Source organism: Sphaerodactylus townsendi, linkage group LG08, assembly GCF_021028975.2.
Source record: "Sphaerodactylus townsendi isolate TG3544 linkage group LG08, MPM_Stown_v2.3, whole genome shotgun sequence".
Taxonomy (NCBI): Eukaryota; Metazoa; Chordata; class Lepidosauria; order Squamata; family Sphaerodactylidae; genus Sphaerodactylus; species Sphaerodactylus townsendi.
In genome coordinates, this window is record NC_059432.1 from 42,036,640 (window position 1) to 42,062,430 (window position 25,791).

Below are 25,791 nucleotides of genomic sequence, written 5' to 3' on the forward strand. Positions count from 1 at the left end.
TTCCCTATGAGGAGAAGGCTGCAGCGTTTGGGACTCTTTAGTTTGGAGAGGGGCTAAGGGGATATGATTGAAGTCTATAAAATTATGCATGGGGTAGAAAATGTTGACAGAGAGAAATTTTAGTTTGGAGAGGGAGGCTGACTAAGGATATGATTGAAGTCCTATAAAAAATTATGCATGGTTAGAAAGGAAAATGTAGACAGAGAAATCTCTCTTTCTCACAATACTAGAACCAGGGGGGCATTCATTGAAAATGCTGGGGGGAAGAATTAGGACTAATAAAAGGCAACACTTCTTCACGCAACGTGTGATTGGTGTTTGGAATATGCTGCCACAGGAGGTGGTGATGGCCCACCTAACCTGGATAGCTTTAAAGGAGGGGCTTGGACAGATTTATGGAGGAGAAGTCGATTTATGGCTACCAATCTTGATCCTCTTTGATCTGAGATTGCAAATGCCTTAACAGACCAGGTGATCGGGAGCAACAGCCGCAGAAGGCCATTGCGTTCACATCCTACATGTGAGCTCCCAAAGGCACCTGGTGGGCCACTGCGAGTAGCAGAGAGCTGGACTAGATGGACTTTGGTCTGATCCAGCTGGCTTGTTCTTATGTTCTTATGTTCTTATGGAGATGTGTTTCCAAAAAGTATACATGCAGGTGTTACTGGAATGTGTAGAAAAATCAAATCAAGGCAAATAATTCAGAGTCCATGCTTACAGTAAACAGTTGGCCTGCAACAGCACAGCTGAACAGTCATATGTGATTACAACAGCTTTTGAAGAGAGAAGTATGTAAAACAGGAAAACATTATAAACTGCAACTGTCAGCTGGTTTTGGAGGAAACACACACACACACACACACACACACAACTTTTTGTATCCACTTTAGTACTTCTCTGTTTTCTTTCATTTGCTCACTGGGACATAAGAGCATTTTCCTATACAAATAATCGAAACCATGGGGAAACGATTGTGGAGGATGGGGGTGAAGAGACCACTGTCTTTGCAAACTAACATTCACTCTGAAACACTGCAATTCAGAAAGCAGGTTGTTCTTCTATGAGTGTACAACAAATCAAAATACCCTGGGTGGAGTTGAGGCAACAGTGGGTGTGGAGTTGAGGCAACAGCGGGTGTGTTTACTTGTGAGCAGAGGCGTAGGAAGGGGGGAAAATGCCTGGTGCACTGGTGCATCCTCCGCCCCGTCCTGGAACTCCACCGTCCCATCCCGGAACGTCCCCGCCACGCCCACGGAACGCCCTCGCTATGCCCCCACAGGGGTGTGTGCCTGGTGCAATGTGCCCCCCATCCCCTTGGAGCTACGCCCCTGCTTCTGAGTGACCATTCCACTGTACTGCTAAATTTGTGCTTCTTGTCAAATACTTGGTCCCACTGTGGACTGCCATTCCATCTGATAATTTATTATTATTTAATTGCAAGATTTGTATGCTATATATCTTCCTAATCAGGGCAGAAGGCTAGCTTTTGAGAAAAGTATGTGAAGGACAAGAATCCTGCCACCCTAGAAATGCCTTCCAGACCACTCCTGAACACATGTATTAGTAAACTTTTTAATCCTACACTAACCATGTGTCGGTAGAGCGGATGCAGAGATAAAAGCAAAGTTCAATGCAAAAAATAAAATAAAACCAGTAGAGCCCCGATGGATGTAGATAATAGTCCTAGTGGACAACACAACACTGGGGACTTAAATTAAGGTACAGCAAGGAACATTTTCTCTAAATTAGAGGTTTATGCACCTTTGGCACTGTGACCTAAATGAACAACATAGCCAAGAAAAACATACGCTTCCAAAGGGTCTCATTCAGAGGTGACTGCTGAATGCTAGAGTAACAGTATGGCCTGAGGGCTGCTATTAGTCACAGGCAGAGAGAAGCCTTTTTGGGTACCCAATTTTCTTTTCATTTCTTTAACAAACTAGCTGGTTTGAAAATGTACTACTGTCATTTTACTGAGGAAGACGGCCTTAGGATATTTTTCAGTGGCTAAGCCTATAAATTCACTGACAGCAACACTGATTTCAGGATCAGTCCATTCGTCATTGAATTCAGCTTATTGGCTCATCCATTCTTTCTGTTAAAACAGATTTACAATTTCTTTGCAGATAACAGGATCTCTTTGCCTGTTTGTGCTTGAATCTTTTCTTTCCTTATGGTACTGCTCTTATCAAACTGAGGTCAGGATCTCACCATTGCAGATCTCTAACACCTCTCTATTTGTTACACATGTCAGCACTGTCATATAATTTTGGAAGTAATTAATTGGAAAGAAATTATTATCACAAATAGTAACATATATTACTCTGTAGCAAACTCTGAGCGTTATTTCAATATGTGGGGCCATGTATTTTTACATGGAATGGTGTAATTAAAACTCTGCTCTGCAATTAGGTTGTTCCAGAGATGCATTGGGTGTAAGAGGTCTACTTTCTATATCTGTATAATGCAAATATTTATATAATAGATAGGAACTGCTGGGAAGTCTAAACATTTGGATCCTACTTGATAGGGATCCTTGTGACTCCCTTTTACTGACAGCAGCAATTCATTCACACATTAAGTTACCTCTTTATCTCCTCCAATTAATCTCTACATCCCAACAAAGAGCCAGCATAAAGCCCTTTCTCATAATAATACTGATCATTCTCATATTGCTTTCAAATTCTCAAAACACTTCACATTCACTATTTTCCAATCATTCCTCAAAACATTGTTAGGTACATGAATATTATAATCTTTGTATTGCAGATGTGGGACCTTACGGTTGGTAAGAATGGTTTAGATTTATCGTGGAGGCAAGATTTTGAGTGGCATTTCCCCAAATCACTCTTATTCACCAGTTAGGCAGGTTCCTGATGCCTGGTATAGAATCAGATCACATTTTTTTTTACCATAGTCTGCAAACTATGCTAATTATGTCTCAGGAATTGAATTAGAAAAGTAAATCATATTGAAACATTAATATCAGGTCGATATTTCGTCTCACCGTAGAAAAATATTTGGCTTGCAATCATTTTTTTTCAGTTACCCCTCTATCAAGTTTTTATTTATTTAATTTATTTAATTTATTGTTTAGTTTTCTATACCACCATATCCCCGAAGGGCTCTGGGCGGTGTACAACAGGAAATTCAATCACAATACAACCAAACAAAAGAAACAAAGTTCAGCAAGTAAATTACAACAGCATAAGCACCATTAATTCAATTATACTGCTAGATCCCTTTAAAAACAGCAGTTAATACAATAAATTAAGAGTAGAATGCGTCCAGCGAAACCCAAATTTAAAATTTTCCCCAAGAGGGGAAACGGCAGATGTAACGGGGTCCTTACATTCAAGGCGAGGGAGTGATATTAACCCACCACTAGCCACCAATTGTAATGGGACGGGTAGCCTACAATCAAGGTTCCCACTAAGCTGACCAGTTGGGTTTCCTTTGCCACCCAAAATATCCCAGGCTAGTGTTCAGGGATCTTCTTTTTACTTTGCTGCCACCATTAAAGAGAAGGAACTAGGAATCTGCTGCTGGCTGCCAAATATATAAAGGATCCCACCTCACATTCGCTCTTGGTCTGAGGGGAATGTCATTCAGTGTCCCATGTACAAAAATGGATACCAGGGAGCCCACCGAGAATGGGGGCATAGAGGATGCTGGGGGGCAACAGCCTTGATGGCATCGGAGAGCCAGGAGTTCCAGTCCTCCAGCTGCTCATCGAGCATGCCGAAGGGTTCAGGATCCCGCAGAGCATTCAGGAAACCAAGTGGATCCATAAGTTTCTGCGGGCGGGCATAAATAAGCCTGTTGCTTAGACAGGGGTGGTGTGGCAAGTCCACCCGGACCTTCAGGGCATAATGGTGGGACCATGGCACTCTATCAACAGAGGATATGACCACATCAATCCCTGACCCGAAGACCAAATCCAGCGTGTGACCGGCCTCATGAGTGGGGCCAGAACTTACGAAGGAGAGACCCAGCACCGCCTGGATGACACCAGGTCCACAGCTGCTGCACATGAGGCAGTGTTGACATGGATGTTGAAGTCACCCAAGACAGTAAGTCTAGGGAACCGCAATGCCCAGTCTGCCACCATCTCCAGCAGCCCCAGCAGGCTGTCCCCCAGTGTGCTAGGTAACCGGTACACCAGAAGGACCGCCAACCTCTCTGAAGCCAACCACTCCAGGCCGACACACTCCATACCAGTGATCTCCGGGATGGGGGCAGCCCTGAAGGGGATAGAATCACGAATGAACATTGCCACCTCACCTCCCCGGCCCTGTGTTCATGACTGGTGGAGACACACGAAACCTGGTGGCGTGACCTTGTCCAAGGCGACAGTCTCGCCCTCACGAAACCCAGGTTTTGGTGACACAGGCCAGGTCCATCTGCTGAACCCCGAGAAAATCCCGGAGAATAGTGGTCTTATTATTGATGGACCTGGCATTGATCAACACCAGTGACGAAGCAAGATACTCCTGAGCCCTACCACCCTCATTCCTCGGGATAGGTTGGAGGTCAGAAGGCGAGCGAGCATATCCATATCTCGTCTGCCTTCTATCATATGGCCACCGCCTACCGCTATAATTACCCCGTCCCATCAACACTGGGATCCCCAGCCCCAAAAACGGTGCTCCAATTGCTCCACCGTCTTCCCTTTACCCAACAGCCTCACTAATTCCTCTACAATAAGTGGGCCCAGACCTGCTACTAAACTACCACTAACCCACAGAATGGATACTAATCTACATCTACATCAGGCAGGCTGGGCAAAATCTAATTACACCCAACATACTACAATGTAACAACTAGGCTAACTACCCACTAACCTTAACTCAATATTCTATAACACCCAATAACTACACTAACACCTAAGTTTTAGACAAACCAATCAAACCAGTCAAACGGAAGGGGCCAACAGGCTACTGTTGATGTGATTGATGTAATACCAAGGAATATCCAATGTCTGGCAGATGATGTAATTGATGGGACCAGAAGGGGGCGCCAGTTAGTAATAAGAGGAACTGCTGCCACCAGACCCTCATGCCCCTTGAAGGAATATAACAGCGTAGTTCCTGCACATGCCCTTGATATATACAGTAGTGCGATTTCTACACAGACGGCAGATGTAAGGCCCACACCACTGAAGCCAACCACTCATGTGCAGATCACTGGAGCTAGAAACAATCCCATAGGGCCAACGACATAAAAACGGACAAGCAGGGCAATAGCTGGGGGACCCCTGCCACTGGTCACCCCAACCAGATCTTGAGTACAATTCCCAGCATCTGAAAATTGCTCCCTGAGATGTGCCCCACCTGGCCCTCTCACCACCGGCCCGCTAAGTCCAGGGAGAGCAATAATGTCGACAGGCACCTGGGGTCCATCAGCTCCCCACTGCACAGTTGATTCTATAGACAGTCTCTGCTGTCTGCACCGCTGTAAATGTCCAACCCTCCGGTTCACCTCCAACACCCTCCGCAGGTAATATGTCAGTGGCACAGCCGCTACAAATACAGCCGCTCCAGCACCAAGATGGATTTCAAGGCTTACAAGCCTGCAGCTTTCCCTCTTGATTGGAGTGCTTCGCAACTACTGTGCCTGGCTCGTCCTGGCTACGGAGCTCCCAATTGGGCTGCAGCACTCCCGACGAGGTCCTAGTCCAAACTGAAAAATAGGATGGGGTCCCTGCCACCAACCCCCGGCGTCGTTGTTGTCGACACTGGGCCACTCCGGACTCAAGCACCAGCTCACCAGTCTGAAAAGGGCCGGTGCGGCCAAAGAAGCAAACGAGAACGCATTACAGCAAGGAAGAGAGGAAGAAGCGAGTAGCAGAGGTGCAGGAGAGAAAGTCCAGGTGGCACATACCGTAATGCTTGTCCCACTATTTCCAATTTCATCTGAGTGTTTCTCCTCGTTCACACGCGCCGATAGCACCCAGCTCTTTGAGAGACTGAACAGCCACCAAAGAAGTGGGTAAAAAGGCCACCAGAGAAGTGGGTAAAAAGGCTAAGCTAAGAGGAGGTTTAAAATATTAAAATTTTAAAACTAATGTAACGGAGCCCCGCTGTCGAGCTCTGTCACGGGCGCCATCTTAAAACGATATTGGTCATTTCAGTTTTAACCACAATGAACCAATGTATTGGTTACTTGAATCAGATAAAATCTTTCAAAGCTGTAGAGAAGCTTCTAAGGTAGAACTACCGGTATGAACGATTGTGTCCAAACTATGTGTCATTTCAGTTTAACATTATCTGCTGAGTAAAAATTAGTGATAATCTATGGCAAAAATTAACAAAATCACTTCAGTATTCAGGATCCCTACTACTTTCAGTCACTGTGAAATGTCTTGTTGCTGGTATAACCAATTAAATTGTGATCTCTGGGATCACTAACACAGTTGAAACATTAGAATATTATATAAAGAATCTTTTGGATGTGTGAGCAACTCCCACAAATCTGTGGGTCCCTGCTGGGGAACTGAGACTATGGAAAAGGGAAAGAGTAATCGCTCCCTACCAGCTTGAGTCATTTAAACATTCCCCAGCCATGTAGGAGCTGCTAATGTGTAAGTGACTCTCATGTAACTGGAACAATGTCAAAAGGGCTTATATAACAGCACTACATGTGGCATTAATAGAATCTTTTTGGTATAGTGGTATGAGCAGTGATACTCATTCTGCAGATCCTGGTGAGACCTATTCACAATTCTCATTAACCAAAACAGCTACTTAATCAGTGTATACTTTTCATAATATCCCAAACATGCAAAAATGATAACATACAGCCATACCACTACCCTTTTAATTACCACTCTGAGCATGCAAGGTTCTTTCCCCACTATTAAGAGTTTTGTTTTATGAGTCAGCATTCAACAGCAGTGTGCCCCATTTCACCACCTCATTCAATTGCTGATCTAGTCGCATATAAACCTTGATATAATCATCATGAACAAGCTATGTTGCATTTTAAAATACAGTTTTATTTTGGGTTCAAAATAATGATGAAATTATTCAAGTTTCTAAAGAAACTGCCCATTTTCCTTCAAGTTGGGGAGAGAGACATAGGTGGCATCTCAAAAATCGCCTTTCCTCACAAGCCCCTGAAAATGTTTTGCAAATATTTTCATAACATTTTCAAAACACCCGTTTGTCCTCACTCATCCACTTGAAAATGCTTTCTGAGTGCCATTTTTTCATAATTTCATTAAAAAAAACTTAGATTTGTAGCTATGAAGGTTCAAAGCCTTGTGCTGCGATTGTCTACATATTTACAACATTTTTTAAAAAACTGATGGAAATACAGTGAGTTATAGCTAGCACAAGCACAGAAAATGGCACTAATGAGAAAGTCCAGGGACTGCAGAGAGGCATGGGAAACATTTTACAGAGATAATTCAGCAAATGAAAATGTTTTCAAAACTTTGTAAAAAAAAAGAATCGCTAGCGAACAGTATGCAAATAAAACATTTTCAGGCAGGAAATAAAATGTTTTTGGCTAAAAACCATGCAGAACTCCAAAGAGGAAATATTTTATTTCCTACCTGAAAATGTTTGATTTGTGTTGTATGGAAACATACCACCCAGTATGGTAAGGATAAAAAGGGAAGAGTGAATGGCATGCACCAACCTGAGCTCTTTGGCAGAAGGATAGGATTTATAGACTTACAAACCTTGTTCCAAAAGTGGATGGTGGAAAGGAGGCATAGGCAGTTTCTCTGTCATCCTGGGCTCGCAGAAATAGGCCTGAAGCCAGGCTACGCACAGTTTCAGTGGCTCTGTCATTTCCTTCGGGGCTTCACTTACTTCACAAGAAGTCAAGGACTTTGTAGTGCTGGAAGAGTGATAACATTACTCTAATAAGTTTTATACTCTAGCTGCAAAAGGATCATTTCAGAAAGCTTCAAAACAACCTAATGGGATACTAAAGAACCTTTTATAGAAAACTTTTCTATCTCTTTCAGTGACTTCTCAAAGAGCATCTGCCCATTCTTAAAAAGGCCATGGCATAGTTTTATAACTTTAAAATATAACTCTGACTCATTCCGCACATGCAAAATAATGCACTTTCAAACTGCTTTCAGTGCTCTTTGAAGCTGTGCGGAATGGCAAAATCCACTTGCAAACAGTTGTGAAAGTGGTTTGAAAACGCATTATTTTGCGTGTGCGGAAGGGGCCTATGTTTGCCCACCCTGATTTATCCTGAATTCATTTCTGCTGTAAAACTCCACTCCTATGTTTTCCTAGGAATACCCACTTATTCATAGTTGTTACACAGGTAATGTTTATGCTAAAGCAAACATGTATTGATTTTAAATAAATAGGAATGTTGCGAAATATGTGGCGATAGATCAAAAGTATTCAGACCAAATATACACACACTCATACACACATGTGCACACACACACACACAAATTCAAATTTAATATTATTTGCGTGCTTTTTCCTCTACTTTAATACAAAGTCTTGAACTATTCACAATCCTTTTCCCTTTCATTAAAATAAGTATGAAAAGACAGTATTCACGGTAACAGTACAGATGACAGTGGGAGCCTTCTATACTAGAATCCATAAATCCAAATCATTATCGAGCTGCAGCATAAGGTTGTTCAAAAATTCTTAGGACTTTCCCCAGTGGGTAGAACATCCAAATAATGACTTGTCTTGTACTGAAATCTTTTATAAAAGGAAAAAAAAAACCCTTGCCTGTTTAGCAGCGAGCATACAGGGCATTAGCCAAATAGCAAAAGATAATCTTCACATGCCAATCATCACCTGAACTGCTGCTACAGCAAAATAAGCAAAGAGCCAACCTTCAGCACAAACAATTTCAACACAATTCGTATCAGCACAAGCAAGGGAGTTGCTCCATTTTGGGCTCTAAAAAACTGTGATATCACAATGTCATCCTTGAGGGTTGTAGCACACAAGTTGTGCCCACAAAAAAAATACAAGCTCAGGTTTAGGGTTAGCAAAATATGCATGTAACCAATCTATTGGGAGGAGGGGTGGGGAAGCACACAGAATGTTCATTTCAGTTGGCCAATATAGAAGTGACACCAGCTCTTGAACAGTACCTCAAATCATAAATGTGCATAACATTTAATATGTTATCACTGAATGCTTTCCAACATTAGCAGTGTCAAACTTAAATGATATATTTTTTTCTATTTACTTTCTCATTACTTGCAGTTGAGTACTGACAACACACACATTTGGTGTGTCATACCACCCCACGCTTCTTACGCAAAGGTCACGAAAAATTAAGTTACAAATGAAAGATGTGTATTTAGTCTTACTTGGAACATTTTTCAAATACATAGGCTTTCAATATTTCATTTTTGAGAACAGAAATGCTAAGATATTAGGCAATTTTTCTCAAAAATATTCAGCTCTGACCACTATTGGAAAACTTTGTTTTCTCAGCATCCCAACAATAAATGTACACAAACACACACAAATTTCAGATTTCAGGAATGGGTTTAATATCAGTATTCTGGAATACTCGAGTCCCCCATACCATTAAACAATTCTTATTTAAGAATTCTAAAAATTGTGGAGTTCATTATCTCCTGTTGGAAGACTTTCTGGGAGTGGGATGGGGTAGTTGAAATTCCCATCAACTTGAAAACCACCTGACTAACGTATGCCCTGCGTGTCATTCTAAACATGCACAAACAATAAGATTTATGATAACACTCTTAATTATTAGAGCACCTCTGAACATCTAAGGTTGTTTCACCAGCATTGGATGTCTGCTTTATAGGCTAGCATTCATCAGTGATATGTCCCATTCCACTACCTTATTCAGTAACATGCTGATCCAGCCTCAAACCCACAATTCCTACATCTGTACAACCTTGACATAATCATCATAGGTGAGTTGTGTTGGATTTTAAGCAATTTTATCTAAGATCCAAGATGATGAAACCATTCTGAATTCTAAAGAAATTGTCCATTTCCTTGGAATGTAGGGCAAGTGCCATAAGGAACAGTTATCAAAAGAGCCACACATAGTATGTCAAAGAGCCACATGAGGCTTTCAAGTCACAGAATATCATTGTCTCAGCTATATATGACAAGCGATCCACTGCACTCTTAAGAAGCTGTATAATGAAACTTGTGCTAAGGTAAACTTCAGAGCTCAAAGTTTCAAAAACAGGTCAATATATTACGATGGGTCCAGAAAGTTCTATCCTGGTTATACTTACTATATCAAAGGCTCCAATCCCATCTTAATACAAACTTGGGCAAGACTGCTGTATTTACTGGCAAAGCCTGAGGCACCCAAATAAGTCCTAATGCATCAGAGAGCACACGAGGAAGTAACATACACAGCAGTTCATACAAACACTTTAAATAACCAACTGCAAATGTAAAATCAATTGTACAGTTGCAGCACAATGAAGTACAATCATGATAGCTTCTCTCTAGAAAAATCGATCTCCATAATTCATAAATGTAAAATACTGAAATTGCTACACCAATAGCAAGGAGAAATATTGACACATCACTTAAGTCAGGTAACTTGTATTTCAGAATGAACAGTGCTCACAGACTGCAGAAAGGACATAAAGCAGGTGCTTGGCCATCTTCAACCCACATCTGATCACTAGAGCAGTGCTATGTAGAACCCTCATTAATAGGACAAAACCTCAGTTCAGTTCAGTACCTTTACTGGCATGAAATAAACAAATAAAAGCACAGAATCATAGGCCCTTTCTGCACGGGCCAAATACAGCGTCCCAGGGACGGAAAAAACGCAGTCCCTGGGAGAGTGTTCGCACAGGATGCGTTGCTGCTGCACAGCAGTGCTGTCCTGGCTTTCCCCAAGTGGCATAAATATTGAATTTAAAGTTGTGGCCCCTTACCCTTACCTTCTTTCTGCACCTGAAATGGAACTGTATGTTTTTATCATTAAACCCCAGGAGGGTGCCACCTGGCAGAAAGATTAAGGGGGTAAGGGGGTACCCCATCTGGGGGAAAAAGGCACAGATGTCTCAAAATCTGGAAAAGCAGGAACATAGCTTCAGTCACCTAGTTTGAACAATCTCTTAAATGACCATTGTACCTTTACACTGGCCACAGAAAAGCATCTGGTCCTAGATGAGAGGCAGGAGCCATCCCTGCATAATAGTTTTCTTCTTGGAAATCAGTCAATGGGACAAGTAGATTCTAGATGTCAAATATCCCAAGCTATTGGCTTATGGTTCTTTCTCTGTCCAGACTAGCAAAGAAAGAATAAAAGATCCTGGTGTTTAAATCTGTGACCAAAAAGGTATTTTTAAATTATATTATCAATCATATTTAGCTAGTCTATTTTCATTCCCCAAAATATTTTATGGCTGCTGGCAGCCAAAGTCAGCCTCACCTGATCCTGGAGTGCTCTACAAGACCACTCAATCAAGAGAGCTTCCCATTAGTTTGCCACTTATGTAAGATAAAACTGGCTGAGGCCGTTTCCGCACGGGCAAAATATGGCCACATCTGTCATAGCGGAAAAAAGAAGCGTCCAGAGCTGAGAAGCGTTCGCACGCGCAGCGGCGGTGCGCGAGCCGGCGCCCCGTCAGCGAAAAGCTAAACCGGCGCGAAGGCGGTGTATTCAGAAAGCGGCAAAACCTCTCTTTTTCCCCATGTGACGCTCCGGCGCATCGGCCTTTTCGATGCGAACAGCCATACCGGGAATAATAGGTCAAAAAATGGCTGTCCAGACCTGCAGAAAACGCCGCTTAAGTCGCGCAGAAGCGCCAACATCAGCGAGCAGCCCGCTTCACTTGGCCCTTCCGTCGCGAACCGTCCCGCATTTCTCGCGGAGATGCGGACGTACGCTCCGCCTGTCTAATAATGAGCACTTTTGGGATGCGTCGCAATTTGCAGCGTCATCCCAGCGTCGCTACTGGCGGGTACGGAAACGGCTTATTACAATCAATCTGACATCACCTGCAACAGTTCTAACTGATCAACTAGTCAGGCTGTACACTCAGTATTAATATTTGCATCTATACCCTGCCTTTCTCCACAATCCAAAGCAATTCGCATAATTCTCCTGTTCTCCACTTTATCCTCACAAAACATTTGTGAGGCAAGTTAGGCTGAGAATATATAACTGGCCTACAGTCATAAAGCCAGTTTCCGTGGTAGTGTGGGGATTTGAACCTGGGTCTCCCAGATGATAAGTCTGTCACTTTAATCACTACACTATGCTGGCTCTCACTGACAGAAAGCCCTACTTGCCTCAAGGGATTCCCTTGGTTTCCAGGCACAGCAGATTCTCAAGATTACAACTCAAGCCTTTGTGTAGTATGCTGGGAAGATAGATGGTTCACGGCTGGCTCCCTGGCAGAAGATCAAAACGCTGTGTTGCACAGAAGCTTCTTGGTTCTCAAGGGCTCAACAGTTGCTAAGATGTTCTCCAACAGGGCTGATTGTACCATCATAGTGATGCTGAATGAGCTGATGAACTCCCCAAGAGAGCTACCAATGATATCCTACACATGCCCCATTGGTAGGGAGGGTCCAGATCACCAAGGATGGAAGGCCTATGTAATGCTGCTGTAGTCACTCACACCTTCTGCCTGCTGATCTGCCCGAAGGACACAGTGAAATTGATCACCCACAGCACCCTCTATACCATGGCCCAGAAGAAGCTTTGTTATTAAATTGGCCTCCATTAATATTAGTGCAGATAAAGCAATAAAGACCTCCTCACACTTCTTCACAGTGACTTGGAAAAGTATATCTGTGGCAGAAAGGCACCATTGGCACCTAACTATGATCTCTACAATGTACTGAATCTTTGAGGAGATAAGAGTGATCACTTCTAGGAGAATGGCAGTAGGTAGAAAACATCTCTGACTACATTGCTGTGTATATTCCAGATATAAAGTATCCTGCAAACACAATGATAGCCTCTTTCTATATAATTCTTCAAATAAAAAATTCAGGCAAAACAATATTCCTTTGTATAATAGTTTAATGGCTTGTTTTTATATTGTTACATTGTTTTATTCGTCAATGGCATAAAGCAAAACTGCTACTTTATGACAAATGTGAGGTCTAGACTCAGCCACACCTTTTTTCTTATGAATTCTGATATATTTGTAATGGTAATAATATCACAGTAGTAAGATTTCACTAACCTGACCCCCCCTCCCCCCCCCCAGCACTCCAGAACAATGGTTCTAAAGGAATGATAGATATACACCTACTATGCATCATATGTTGTATGTAATTTTGCTACACCAGCAGATTGGCCCTGCCTGGGGCATTTGCCATGGTGAATGGGCAAATACACCAACGGGTGGTTGCCGTGGCCCTCCCCAGTGGTGGGATGGCATAGTGGGGATGGCCTGGTGGCCGGGGGTGGGGTGGGTGGAAGTTAGTTGGGTTTTTCCCAGCCATTGGCCCTGTTGCATCGGTTATGCCACCAAAAAGGTGGGGTGAATCTATTAAGCCCTATGGGGGCTTCCCAGTGATGGGGATATTTTTTTTGCCTTTTAGGCCTTCTCATGCTGCCAGGAAGCATCTTTGGGGGCAGCAGGGTGGCATGGCCCTGACGCCACAGCTGGGCACCCAGCCCATTGGATGGGGCTATTTCCTAATTTGTTTCTTTTATGACAGTTTAAAATGTGGGCATAAAATAGTGTGACCATCCGTCCCATTTTCGGCCAGACGTTCACGCTTTTTAACAATTAGTCCCTCGTCCTGATTTTCTTCAGTTCGGGAACCGGTTGTTAAAGATTAACTTCAACTCCTTTGATGAATCTTCCTTAGTTCTGCAAACTGCCCGTTAATGATTAACTTCAACTTCAACTGACCCAGCATGTCTGTTAATGATTAATCCACCTCCCCTCCATGGGTGTTAGTATGTGAGAGGCTCTGTTATAAAAAGTATCCAAGGAAGTAGCCCGCGGAAGAGCGGCCACCGCGTAGTGGGGCGGGCGGGAACTTGGCCAGCGGCTAGCCGGCTCGAGGCGGTCGCCATACCTGCTGCCCACCGTGGCCCGAAGAACCGGTAGCCTGGCCGGCATTCAGGCGCCGGCCTACGCAGCCAGCGTGAACTAAGGCAGGAGGCTGGGCCCGCGACATTGTACAGCCGCGGCGAAGGGATGTCGCCGCCCTGCTGCTTGCAGTGGCGGACGAAGATGCGGTCCAGCTGGCTCGGCCTGGCCGGCCGCCAGGGAAACCACCCGCCTACGCAACCAGCGAAGACGGGCAGAAAGGCAAAGCCAGCGGCGCGGCCTGGCTGGCCAGCGGGCAAGGGATGCACTTCACCCAGCTGCTTGCAGGCGGACAGAAGATGGAACCGGCAGCTCAAGCCTGTAGCGGACACGGGGAAAAGCGCCATACTTGCCACCAAACGGCCGAAGCGGGCAGGAGAGCCAGCGGCATGGCCTGGCGGCCGTGGGTAAAGGATCGCCCGCCCTGCTGCTTGCAGGGCGAGAGTGAAGGCTGGCTTCGGCCTGGCCGGTCGCCCGGGGAAAAGCGCCCGCCCTGAAGCCAGCGAAGGCGGGCAGGAGGAGGCTGGAGCCAGCGGCATGGCCTGGCCCGACTGGCAGGCGAGGATCGCTTCGCCCTGCTGCTTGCAGGAAGGCCGAAGACGGAACGACGGCAGCTTCGGCCTGTGACGGCCTCGAAAGCGCCAGCCTCATAACCACAGCCCGAAGGCGGGCAGGAAACTGGGCCCAGCTGACCGCCATACCTGAAGCCAGCCAGCAACAGCCGTGAGTAAGGGATCACGCCCGCCCTGCTGCTTGCAGGAGGAATGACGAAGATGGAGTTCGGCTGCATGCCCAGCCTGGCCGCCGGGAAAGCTCCCGTGCAATCAAGCGAAGGCGGGCAGAAGGCAAAGTCGCAGCGGCGCGACCTGGCCGGCGACAGCGGGCAAAGGTCATGCGCCCGCCCTGCTGCTTGCAGAATGGGGATGAAGATGGATCCAGCGGCTGCCAGCCAGCCACTTGCAACGGCAGCGGTAGCGGGCAGGAGGCTATAAGGCCAGCTGCACGGCCTGTGGCGTACAGGCGAAGGCATGAACCCGCCCTGCTGCTTACCAGGGCGTTGACGAAAAGGCGGGCTTCATTACGGCCTAGCCAGCCGCCGGGAAAGCGCCCGCTTCGCAACCAACCAACAGGAGGACAGGAGGCTGGGCAGACCCATTTTTTATTCTGCTATTAATGCCAGCCAGCCAGTAGAGATCGCGCCCAGCCCTGCTGCTTGCAGGGAAGGAGGCGAAGATGGAGTTCAATGCCCGGCCGGACTGGCCGGCCGCCCGGGGAATCCATTCATGCCTTCAGCAACCGAAGACGAGGCAGGCAGGAAAACAAAGCCCATTATGCGGCCTGGCGAAGAGGCTGCCCGAACCAGGGATCGCCTGCCCTGCACTGCTTACAGAAGAGGCGAAGATGGGTCCGAAGCGGCTCGGCCTGGCGACCGCCCGGAGAAAGCACCCGCCTCCGCCAACCAGCCGAGGCAGGCAGGAGGCAAACCAGCGGTCGCGGCCTAGCCGGGAGGAAGTCGCTCACCCTGCTGCTTATACAGAGGCTGAAGATAACAGGCGGCCTGGCGATTATCCAGGCTTATCGCTTCGCGAAACCAACAAGGCGGGCAGGAGGAAGCGGACAGCAGCGCGATACCGGCCTTGAGGCGGTTTATCCTGCTTAAGGGCGAAGCGGAAATAATGAACAACCTGGCGGTCGCGGAAAGCCGCCTACCACCGCCAAGCTTAGCCGAGGCGGGCAGGAAAACGAGCCCTTGAAGCACTTGTCTGGCCCGGCCTTGAGTGAGAATGCGCCTGCCCTGCTGCTTGCAAGGGGGGCGAAGATGGCCCGGCGGCTCGGCCTGGCGGCAGCGGCCGGGAAAGCGCCCGCCTACCGCCAACCAGCCGGCAGGCAGGAGGCTTGGACCCTGCAGCAGGCCTGGCGGCGCTCTTGAGTAAGGAGATCGCGCCCGCCCTGCTGCTTGCAGGGCAGGGGCGAAGATGGGCTTGGCCTGGCCAGCTCGCCCGGGAAAGCCGCTTCGCAAGCAGCGAAGGCGGGCAGGGAGAGCTGGAGCCAGCGGCCGCTGGCTGGCTGGCCTTGAGCGAGAGATGCGCCCGCCCTGCTGCTTGCAGGGCGGACGAAGATGGAACCGGCAGCGTACGGCCTAGCCCGACGCTGGGAAAGCGCCCGCATGGAACCAGCCAGGCCGGGCAGGAGGCTGAGCCCAGGCAGCGGTACATTACAGCGGCCTTGGTAAGGGATCGCCAGCCCTGCTGCCTGCAGGAGGAGGACGAAGATGGGGTTAAATGGCTCAGCTTGGCGGGCAGCCAGCGAAGGCGGGCAGGAGGCTGGGCCAGCGGCACGCGTTACAGCTGGCAGCGGGCAAGGATGCGCCAGCCACACCTGCTGCTTTACAGAGGCCGGGCCGAAGATAGGCTTCGGCGACTCGGCCTGTGGCCGCCGGGAAGACGCCCGCCATGCAAGCAGCGAGGCGGAGCGGGAAAATGGAGCCAGCGGCCCGGCCTACAGCGGCTTCGAGCGAGGGATATGCCACGCCCTGCTGCTTCTGCAGGGCAGTGCGAAGACGGGCTTGGCCTGGCCCGGCCGCTGGGAAAGCGGGGCCTTCGCCTTAGTCAGAAAGGAGAGGGTCATGGCGCAGAAACACCAGGAGATTATTGAGCTTGTTTCACTCCTGGCTATTAAAATAGAGCTGACTGAGTTTTGTTAGCGTTAGCGTTCTGCCCTGAGTGGCATGCATGTGGGGATGGAGAGAGGGAGCACAGTTTGCCCGTACCTGGATTTCTACTGGGTAGAAATCTTCTGCCCACTGGTGGCATAGGAATGAGGAAGAGGGCACAGTTTGCCGCATGCCTGGATTTCTCCCGCTGGCAAAACTTTCTGCACACTGGTGCCATGGGGATGGGAGGGCAGAGTTTGGCCAGATCACCACTGAACTCTGCTGGCAAAACTTTCTGCACTGGTGCCATGGGGATGGGAGGGCAGAGTTTGCCCCGTGCCTGGGTTTTGTGCCAAAACTTTCTATCCACACGGTGCCATTAGGGGAGGGAGATTTTTGCTATGATCTGGCAGAAAAATAGTTTAAGGTAGGGATCTTCGTAATTTGGAACTCCATTTTTTGTACTGTAGTGGCACCAAAAAAGCATAGGATCCACATATTATTTGCCAGAATTGGGGGTGGGGGGTGGTAGTCGCGCATATGGTACCTGTGTATTGAAGGTAGAATTTTAAGGGTTACCCAGTGCAAAAATCGCTGGAGAGTCCATGAGGATCCTGATCTTTGAACTCCACCATGTGAATTGCCATGGAGCATGGCATGGTGAGCAGGAGATTATTATGTTCAGACATGTGTCCCTAGGGTATGACGCTGTGATGTTCTGGTGATTTTGGGGTGACCAAATTCGCGGAAGAATCATGAGGGGATCCACATTGTTTTTTTCAAGTAGGTTTTTGCATCACTATGGGCACCATGAAGCCGTGGAACTGCAATGTGATTGTTGTAAGTTTTAGACATGTGGCTAATGACTGGAGTTGTGATGTTCTGGTGATTTTTTTGGGATGATTTAGATTGCAAAATCATGAGGATCCATGTTTTTTCAAGCAGAGTTTTTGTGCCACTGCAGCAATCACACGGGAGAGCATGGGATGCGTGATTGTTTTGGTGCTTCCTGCAGAATAGAAGACATGTTACTTATAATTTTATGAGTGATTTCATTTCATTCCAGTGTAAAAAATCCATATGAATTACGTATGATGATCTGTTTAAAATCATCTGCATCTGGTTTTTGCCCAGATTTGTGAGTTTGGGCATATTCTATAATGTGATGGCCACTTTGAGATGACCTGGTGCAAAAAAAACTTTTTTTGTCATGGTGGAGGAGGGCAGTTGCCAGGGGCGGGACACTTATATTTTGCCCCAGGCTCAATTTTCCCCAGCTACGCCTCTGGCAGTGTGGCAGCCTCCTGCGCTGCAGCACTGCCTTCTGGGGCACTCCCCTGTTTCCCGCCCTATGCTCTTTCGCCAGCCTCGGTCAATGGCGTCCCACTTTACCAATGTTAAAATCTGGTCACCTTAGCATAAAAGCACCCTCTTTTTAAAACATTACACATCAGATGTAATGGCCTGCTATCTACAAAAGCTTATACTACAACAAATGTGTTCGCATTTAAGATGCTACAGAACATCTTTGTTAGGACATTTTGCACTGGAGCATGAAAAAATGTACCAAAGGTCTGAGAATGTGACCCCAAGTTATATAAAATTGTTCCCTTTTACATACACGCTTACTAATATTTGTAAAATAAGCTGCCCAAACTGGTTAGCAAATACTATACATTAATGTAACTTCAACAGAAACATACTACATTTTTTCTAAGGAGCTTCAATAATACTTAAAATCATGACATTTAAATATCTTCTGTAAAACCTGTAAAGATCTCCTAACATCATGACGTGGACATAAAAATATAGACGATTAACATTCCATGTGGAAATAAAAAAGTGGTTATTACCTCAATACCTTAATGAAATTTAAATAGTCTTTCTTTGATAGATGAAGGCAAATCTACCCCCAAACTTGCAGATGAATTGTCTGTTCCCTGATGATTTCAAAACAATTACAGGATGCAGAGCAATCTAGTTAAATTTTATTCAAAAGCTTACTACACTTGTGTTTTCTCTTATTTTTCTATCAATGAAACCCAGGAGGCTGAAGCACAATTCATTATGTATGAGACCCAACTTACAGTGCTTGACTGTTGATTAATAGGAAAGTTTGCAGTATGTACATTTGCAACATTAGATGCATACAATATGCTAACTTATTCTTCCACTGTAGCTAATTATTTACAAAAAATGACTACTTGAGACTACAATTTATTAAATGCATGCATCCAGACTCAATTTGGCCCCCAAAGACAGTCTAGAATGAAGATCTTTTACTTGATGTGACAACTTGTGGAAACAGTGTTATTAATATTGTAAATGTGGCAAATAAAGAGTTCAGATAGCCTCATGTCTATGTTGTGTTTGTTTTTCACAGTTGAATCAATGAACAAAACAGCTTTTCAAAAAAAAAGTTTAATACCCATATGAGAGGCAAATTCTTTTTGCCTGCTTAAATCAACTTTCTATAAACAAGATTATTGCTAATATACAGACTTTTTTAAAAGCACTTGGGAACTGAAATGAGGGAATACCTTCCCATATACAGTCTTTCAATTATAATTTCAACTACATTATTTTTATAGAATTCTCATACACACTTTATGCAATGTTTAATTTGAAAATTTAGCTCAGCACAGACACCAGCTCTTCATAAAGTTTGGTTGCTTATAGTCCACTACTTTTGATAATGATTTACGTGATACAGATTTGCACAGAATTACAGCTATTCTAAAGATTTTAACTTATGCAGAATCAAAGTGGGCTTGGACACACAGAATATGCAAACATATGGCTGTTGCCTTCAGGAAATATGGCTGACTAGAAACTGTAGTTGTTGGTGTCCATCAAATCCTCATCAATATGTAAATCAGAGCGCATAATATATACTGAGAATTCCAAATACAAAATTCTATCTCTAGGCTATATAAAAAAACTTGTACCACAATTTACCAACAATATTGGTATGTTATGGTGGAACTAAGGATTGCTACTGAAAGGGTAAAAGGCTTGTTTTCCCCCAAAATGGGAGCAGTTTTCAGCTGAGGTGGTTAGGAAGCCTGTACATCGGAAGCATAATACATGCCACAGGAAGTATAAAACATGTTTCTCTAAAGTCTTTATATTACCATTTGTGGTAGTCTTCTTCCAGAGAACATCAGATGGAGGGTACATGGTTTTCAACTGATTTGGCTGTGTTCATGTTATTCCTGTTCATTTGTTGATCTGGGTATACCGTATATACTCGCATATAAATCAAAATTTTCAGCACATTTTTTGTGCTGAAAAAGCCCCCCCTTGACTTGGGAATGGAGGTGTGGTATTTTTTTTTAAAAAAATATTTTCTTACTGTTTTACTTTACAGCTTTGTCGGTCGCACATGAAGGTGCAGTTTTAGGCTATGGATGGCACACTGAAATTTCAGGGATTTTTCCAGTGACACTTCTGATGATACCTCCCAAGTTTGGTAAAATTTGGTTCAGGGGATCCAAAGTTATGGACCCCCAAAGGGGGTGCCCCATCCCCCTTTGTTTCCAATGGGAGTTAATAGGAGATGTGGTCTACAGATTTGAGGGTCCATAACTTTGGCCCCCATGAACCAAACTTTACCAAACATGGGTGGTATCATCAGGAGGGTCTCCTAAAGATACTCTGAAATGTTGGTACTGCTAACATAAACATTCCTCCCTGTAAGGATCTCAGTCGTTCTTGTTTCCCTTACAGCCAAAACTGGCCTTGACGGAGATTCTTTTGGCCGGGCGTCCGGCCAGGACCTGTACCAACCTTGTGAGAATGCTTATCTTGCTTTCGCATAGTAGAATTCCGTTCTCTCATGAGGAGGCAAGGAAGGGCGAGGCGAAGGGAATGGGTTAGTCAGCGTTATAACCTGTTGTTTGAGCGCGGTTGCTCATTCCTGCCATGTCGTGTGTGTGTGCTTTCCAGGATGTCTGAATAAACGGACTTATAATCAAAAGCCTTTTTATTTCTGCTCTTTGGAATGCCCGCTTACATTATGGCAGTGAATCTAACTCATTTTTTCTCTTGACTGTGCTTTGGATCTCTGGTGTTCCTAACATGCGAGAGCCATTTGAGTACCTCTCTGACCACATGTGGGATAGTAACGGTAGCCCCCATAGAGGGGTTTTGAGCCTTCCCCCTTCCAGACTCCGAGGATCCGGGATGATCCGATGCTTCGCTGGAAGGTGACTCTCCTCCGACCCTCGGTCCAGTTCGAAGTCTGCCCTCTCTCTTCCCTTAGGAATACTGATCGAAGCATGGAGTCAGATGCGTGTGGAGATGCACATGAGAGTTTGGGCAGCTATCCATGGATCGAAGGCCTGTGGACGGGTTCGTTTCCACCCGACAACGTGTGGATTACAAACCCCAGATGCAGCCAGTCCCTGAGGGTTTGGATTAACTACTGCATTCATGCTGACACCCAAGAATCCATTTAAAGAAAGGTTCCTGGACAAATGCGCCGATGATATTCCCAAAGATCAGCAGTGAAGCACTGAGCTCGTCCCAAGAGTTAAGCAGCGGAAGTAGGGGAGTTGATGGCGCAGGAGTTTGGATCGATAGATCCGAAGAAAGGGTTCCACACCACCTCGGCGAGATCCAAACCCGGGAGCGGAAACGAAATGCCGAATCGGGTGAAATCCGATGGAGCAGTCCCGAGGAGGCATGGAGGAAAAAAACCATCAGAGGAGGAACTGGATCCCGATCCCGAATCGTTACCTATGCCCTCGAAAGAAGAAAATTGGGGCGATCAGGGAATCTATGCGGCGGCCATGCCAAGTAAGCTTGGGACGCCTTAAACTTGCCTGAATGGAGCTGATGTGCGAACGCTGTGGGAAGAAGGGAGCGCGAAAGTCTGCTTGGGACCGTGAAGAAGAGCAACGCCAAGGAAATCCAAATGGAGTTGGACCATGAAAGAGAAGCGTTGCGTCAACGAGTATCAACAGAATCTGACGATTGCATGACAAGAAAGTACTGGATCAGTCCAAACTGGATTCTACAAGCGCCAGCCCGAAAGCTTATCAAAGCCATCCAAAACCCGTCAGGAATGAACTGACTTTAGGCGGCGCGCTCTCAACGAGGCGAAAGAGCCAAATTGGATCGAGGAGAGGGTAAAAGCTTCTTTACTGCATCGCCACACCAAGATGCCTTAACACGCCATAAGGAAAGGGAATTGGCTGAATGGGAGCAGAAAGCTCTACGACGGCAACGTGAGATTCGGATTTAGAGCCCCAGTTAGGTGCCTTACACCCTTCACCCCCGCTATCGGTGGCCCTCCCTGCCGGAGGCGTGGCGCCTCAGGCCCGGTTCCAGCTTTTCAACTTAGGGCACCTGCTCAACCCTATAGCTGCTAACCTCCTCCTACACTATCCAGTACAACAACCAGGTTATATGCAGCAGCAACCCCAACACGCACCTAGAGCGATTGAAAGAGTGGCTTCTACAGACCCTATCCATCCTCAAGCTTTCGTTTGATGGCAATCCGCATCTAAACTTCCTTACTTTTATCCACCTGCAACTTCGATGCCCATATGCAAGAATTTCATAACCCGATCCACATATCGTTCTGAGCGCGCGAAAAAATGTCGAGACATTGTTAGAGTTACGGTGTTGGATAGGGGTAAGCCGCTGAGTGGTTTGTTACTCTTTATGAATTGCAGGGGGACGATAAATTCCGCGACGGTAGCGGAGCTTCCTCAAGCGTTATTGCACATTCTCGGGTTCCAAGATCCCAATGCTGAAAACGATGCCAATCTTCCGGCATTACAGTAAAAAAAAAAAAACTTCATCCAACAGGGCAACTGGCAGCTCGCTTTGCTTGATTTTGCCCTCGTGAATTCCACGCGAAGCTGACCCGAGTAAACTTCCACCGGACTGGCCCGGCGCGCATGAAATGCGAAAGTATTTTTTCGAAGCTATGGATATTAAACTTACCGGTGAAACAGTGATAGGCTTATTCGGATCATCATGGCAACGCTATACTTTGTGAGTTGGATCCGAAGCTTCGGCTTCGCCCTTGGGTTGCTGCCCGTCTTGCCTATGCACCTGCCGCTGGAGGCCGCCCACGCCCGTAGAACCAGCCAACACGCCCGCTGACCGCTTAGAAAACTCAAGCCCGGCCGTAGCGGCCGAGACCATCGTTGGAGCACGCCGTCGCCGTTTGGGATTGTGCCTTTACTGCGGAGGTCCTGTAGCCCACCGCCTGAAAACTGCCAACTGCCCGAAGAAGCAGAAGCCTCCCCTCCCGGGGGCCCGCGACTCCTTCTGCCAAGCCTCCACGCCTAGCAATCCAGCAAATGCCAACCTCAAGGATCGTCCAAAGCTACTTTTACGGTGAGGATCGCCGAAGAAGGAAGAAACTGCGGCTTAGATCTTTTCAGCGGCACCCATGGGATCTGTCAATCCTTCCCCTGATCCGGTGAGTAGAAATTGCGGCAGCCCATTACCTATTTTGACTTCCTTAGGCAACCCCAGTAAGCGTACACGTATTTTGGCCTTCTTCTGCACTTGTGGACTCAGGTTGCTCCCACATGTCTTATGAGAGACCGCTAGTGGCCGAGGAACTTCGGTTTTAGACCGGAAGTTCCCTTGGTGAAGCCCATTCCCTTTCACCCAAATGGATGGTAGCCAGCTGCTGGGTGGTGAGGGTCCGGCTCGGTTCGAAAACCCTGAACCGCCGGTACTTCTCCGTTGCAACTTGATCATTTGGGGAAAAAGATTAGTTTCATCCTTGCTCCAGCGTTGCAAAGCACTCCATTGTATTAGGTATGCCATGGCTACTTTTACACGAACCAACCTTTGCATTTGGAAGCGGAGCGAATCCTTCAATTCCTCAGATCCCCTGCTGCGGAGATCCACACATATGGATAGGGGAAGATCCGCCCATCGGTAGGGAGGCCTGGAAGCGAATCTTCATCGCTACAGCTTTCCAATGTACTGTCGGCTCCCCTTGCTGTAGAAACTCCCAAAAGGCGATATCACAAGACCTATCCAGAGTTTTCCAGGAACAGGAGTGCAATCAACTTCCCCCGCCATAGAGATACCACGATTGCAAGATCCTGCTACAACCGGATTGCCCAATTACACCTAAGAACGGTAGGATCTATCGCGCCATGGACAGATCCCATGCCGAGGAAAAGGAGCTCCGCGCCTTCTTAGATAAAAAAGAATTTAGCCTCTGCGGATTCATACGGCCGTGAGCCACAAAACCACACACCATGCTCTTGCCCTGTTTTATTCGTTAAGAAAAAAGACGCGTTCATTAAGACTTTGTACTGATTATGCGTGGACCCAAGTAATGCTGTTTCCATCTCCCAACAAAATATCCTTTTGCCCACTTAATAAAGGCGACCTCTTGGATGCCCTAGGCAAAGGCCGGATTTTTACCAAATTGGATTTGCGGGAAAGCTTATTATACGTGTCCGCGATCGCCGCGGGGTACCTAACATTTAACAGCATTTAATACCAAATTCGGGCCAATATGAATATTTAATAATGCCCTTCGGATTAGCTAAGACTGGGCCCCTTTATGGGGCCTTCTATGGCCCCTCATAAATGAAGTATTACATGATTTGTTGCTACAATGGGGTAGTCGTATATTTGGATGATGTTTTGATTTACTCACAGACCCTGGAAAGAGCATGAGGCTTTAGTCCGGGAAGTTTTACAACGTTTACTTGATAACATCCCTCTTTGCCAAGTTGTCCAAGTGCTGTTTCCACCAATCCCTCACCATAGACTACCTGGGCTACATCCAGATATCCTCTGGCGGTCTAGAAATGGACCCGATACTAAAGTGGCCGCAGTGGTTGGACTGGCCTGCCCTACCAATAGAAGAATTGCAAATCTTTCTTAGAGACTTTGCTAACTATCATCGTGACTTCATTCCTCATTTTGCCAAAGGCACTTACTCACTGATCTTTTTACTACGCACTTCAAAGGAAAGGGCGCCCAAGCGGCCAAGCCGAGAACCCCCCCCTCCGCGTTGCAGGTACCATGCCAATTAAGCGTTCCAGCAGCTGAAAACAACTTTCTAGCTAGACAATTCTGACACATCCAGAGCCACTGAGCTGCCTTTCAGCCGTTCCGCGTGGATGCTTCGGACAAAGCGCTGGTATTGCTGCCCTTTTGCAGAAAAATAAAGAAGACAATAAATTGGTATAGTGTGCTTATTTATCCAAAAAATTTTCTGGTCCCGAACTAAACTGGACTGGCTTAGGAGATAATGAAACGCTGCCATCAAACTTGCGTTGAGCGCTTGGCGCCATTAGGTTGGGAAGGAGCCAAGCACCCCTTTCAAGAGATCTGGTGGGATCATAAAAAAAAATTTGGCTGCGGCTTTCCCACACCCCTCAAAATGTCCGCTAAACAATTCGTTGGGACTGATTTTTCTCTGCAGCTTTTCCTTCACGGTTCATTTTTTCCCTGGTAGAAGCTTAATAAGCTAGCTGATGGGTTGTCCGCCCTCCCCGGGGAGGCAGCATCCCTAGGATATTCCACGCACCGTTCTCTCCCCTCCGAAGCTGGGATTGGCTGTCACCCACTCACAATCTTCTATGTCTCCCCCCCTCACCCATCCCAGCCATCGCCTCCCCCTTCCTCCAGGAATTTCAAGGTAGGCGGTTATGCCGAAGCTACCAACCAGAGGAAAAAGATGCACAGCTACGGCTTGGAGGATGGTGTCTGGAAAGGGGGGGTGTTGCGAGGAATTACGTTCCTCCTCCCCTTCCAGAAAGCAGGTTCTTCAAGCATGTGCCAATGATGCTCGTCAGGCTGGGCGCGCGGGTTTGTGCGACCCTTCACATCTAGCCCGCTGCCAGTTTTGGTGGCGCTCTATCTTGCCAGAACGTTGGAGTCTTACATTAAAGGGTGTTCCATATGTGCGGAGGCCAAGTCAATACCGGGGAAGCCTCGCATGGGATTACTGAAACCTCTCCCCGTTGCCTCCCACGACCCTGACTTGGAGGTTATTTCAATGGATTTTATCACTGAAGCTTGCCGGACAGTCTGCGCGGGAACACTGTTTTATTGTGGGTGGTGGTGGATCTCTTTTTTTTTCCAAACAAAGCATTTCATTCCTTGCACCACCATACCTTCAGCTCCC

At 46.5% G+C, this 25,791-nt stretch overlaps 1 protein-coding gene across 5 annotated transcripts in view; it reads right to left on the bottom strand.

The window, feature by feature from the left end:
- Window positions 1-25,791, bottom strand: part of MGMT (O-6-methylguanine-DNA methyltransferase) — a 311,672-nt gene that overhangs the window by 90,728 nt on the left and 195,153 nt on the right. For all 5 annotated transcript variants that reach the window (XM_048506289.1, XM_048506288.1, XM_048506285.1 and 2 more), the window contains one exon: window positions 7,688-7,848. In XM_048506289.1, the coding sequence (XP_048362246.1) occupies window positions 7,688-7,848 (161 nt within the window). The remainder of the gene's footprint in view (window positions 1-7,687; window positions 7,849-25,791) is intronic.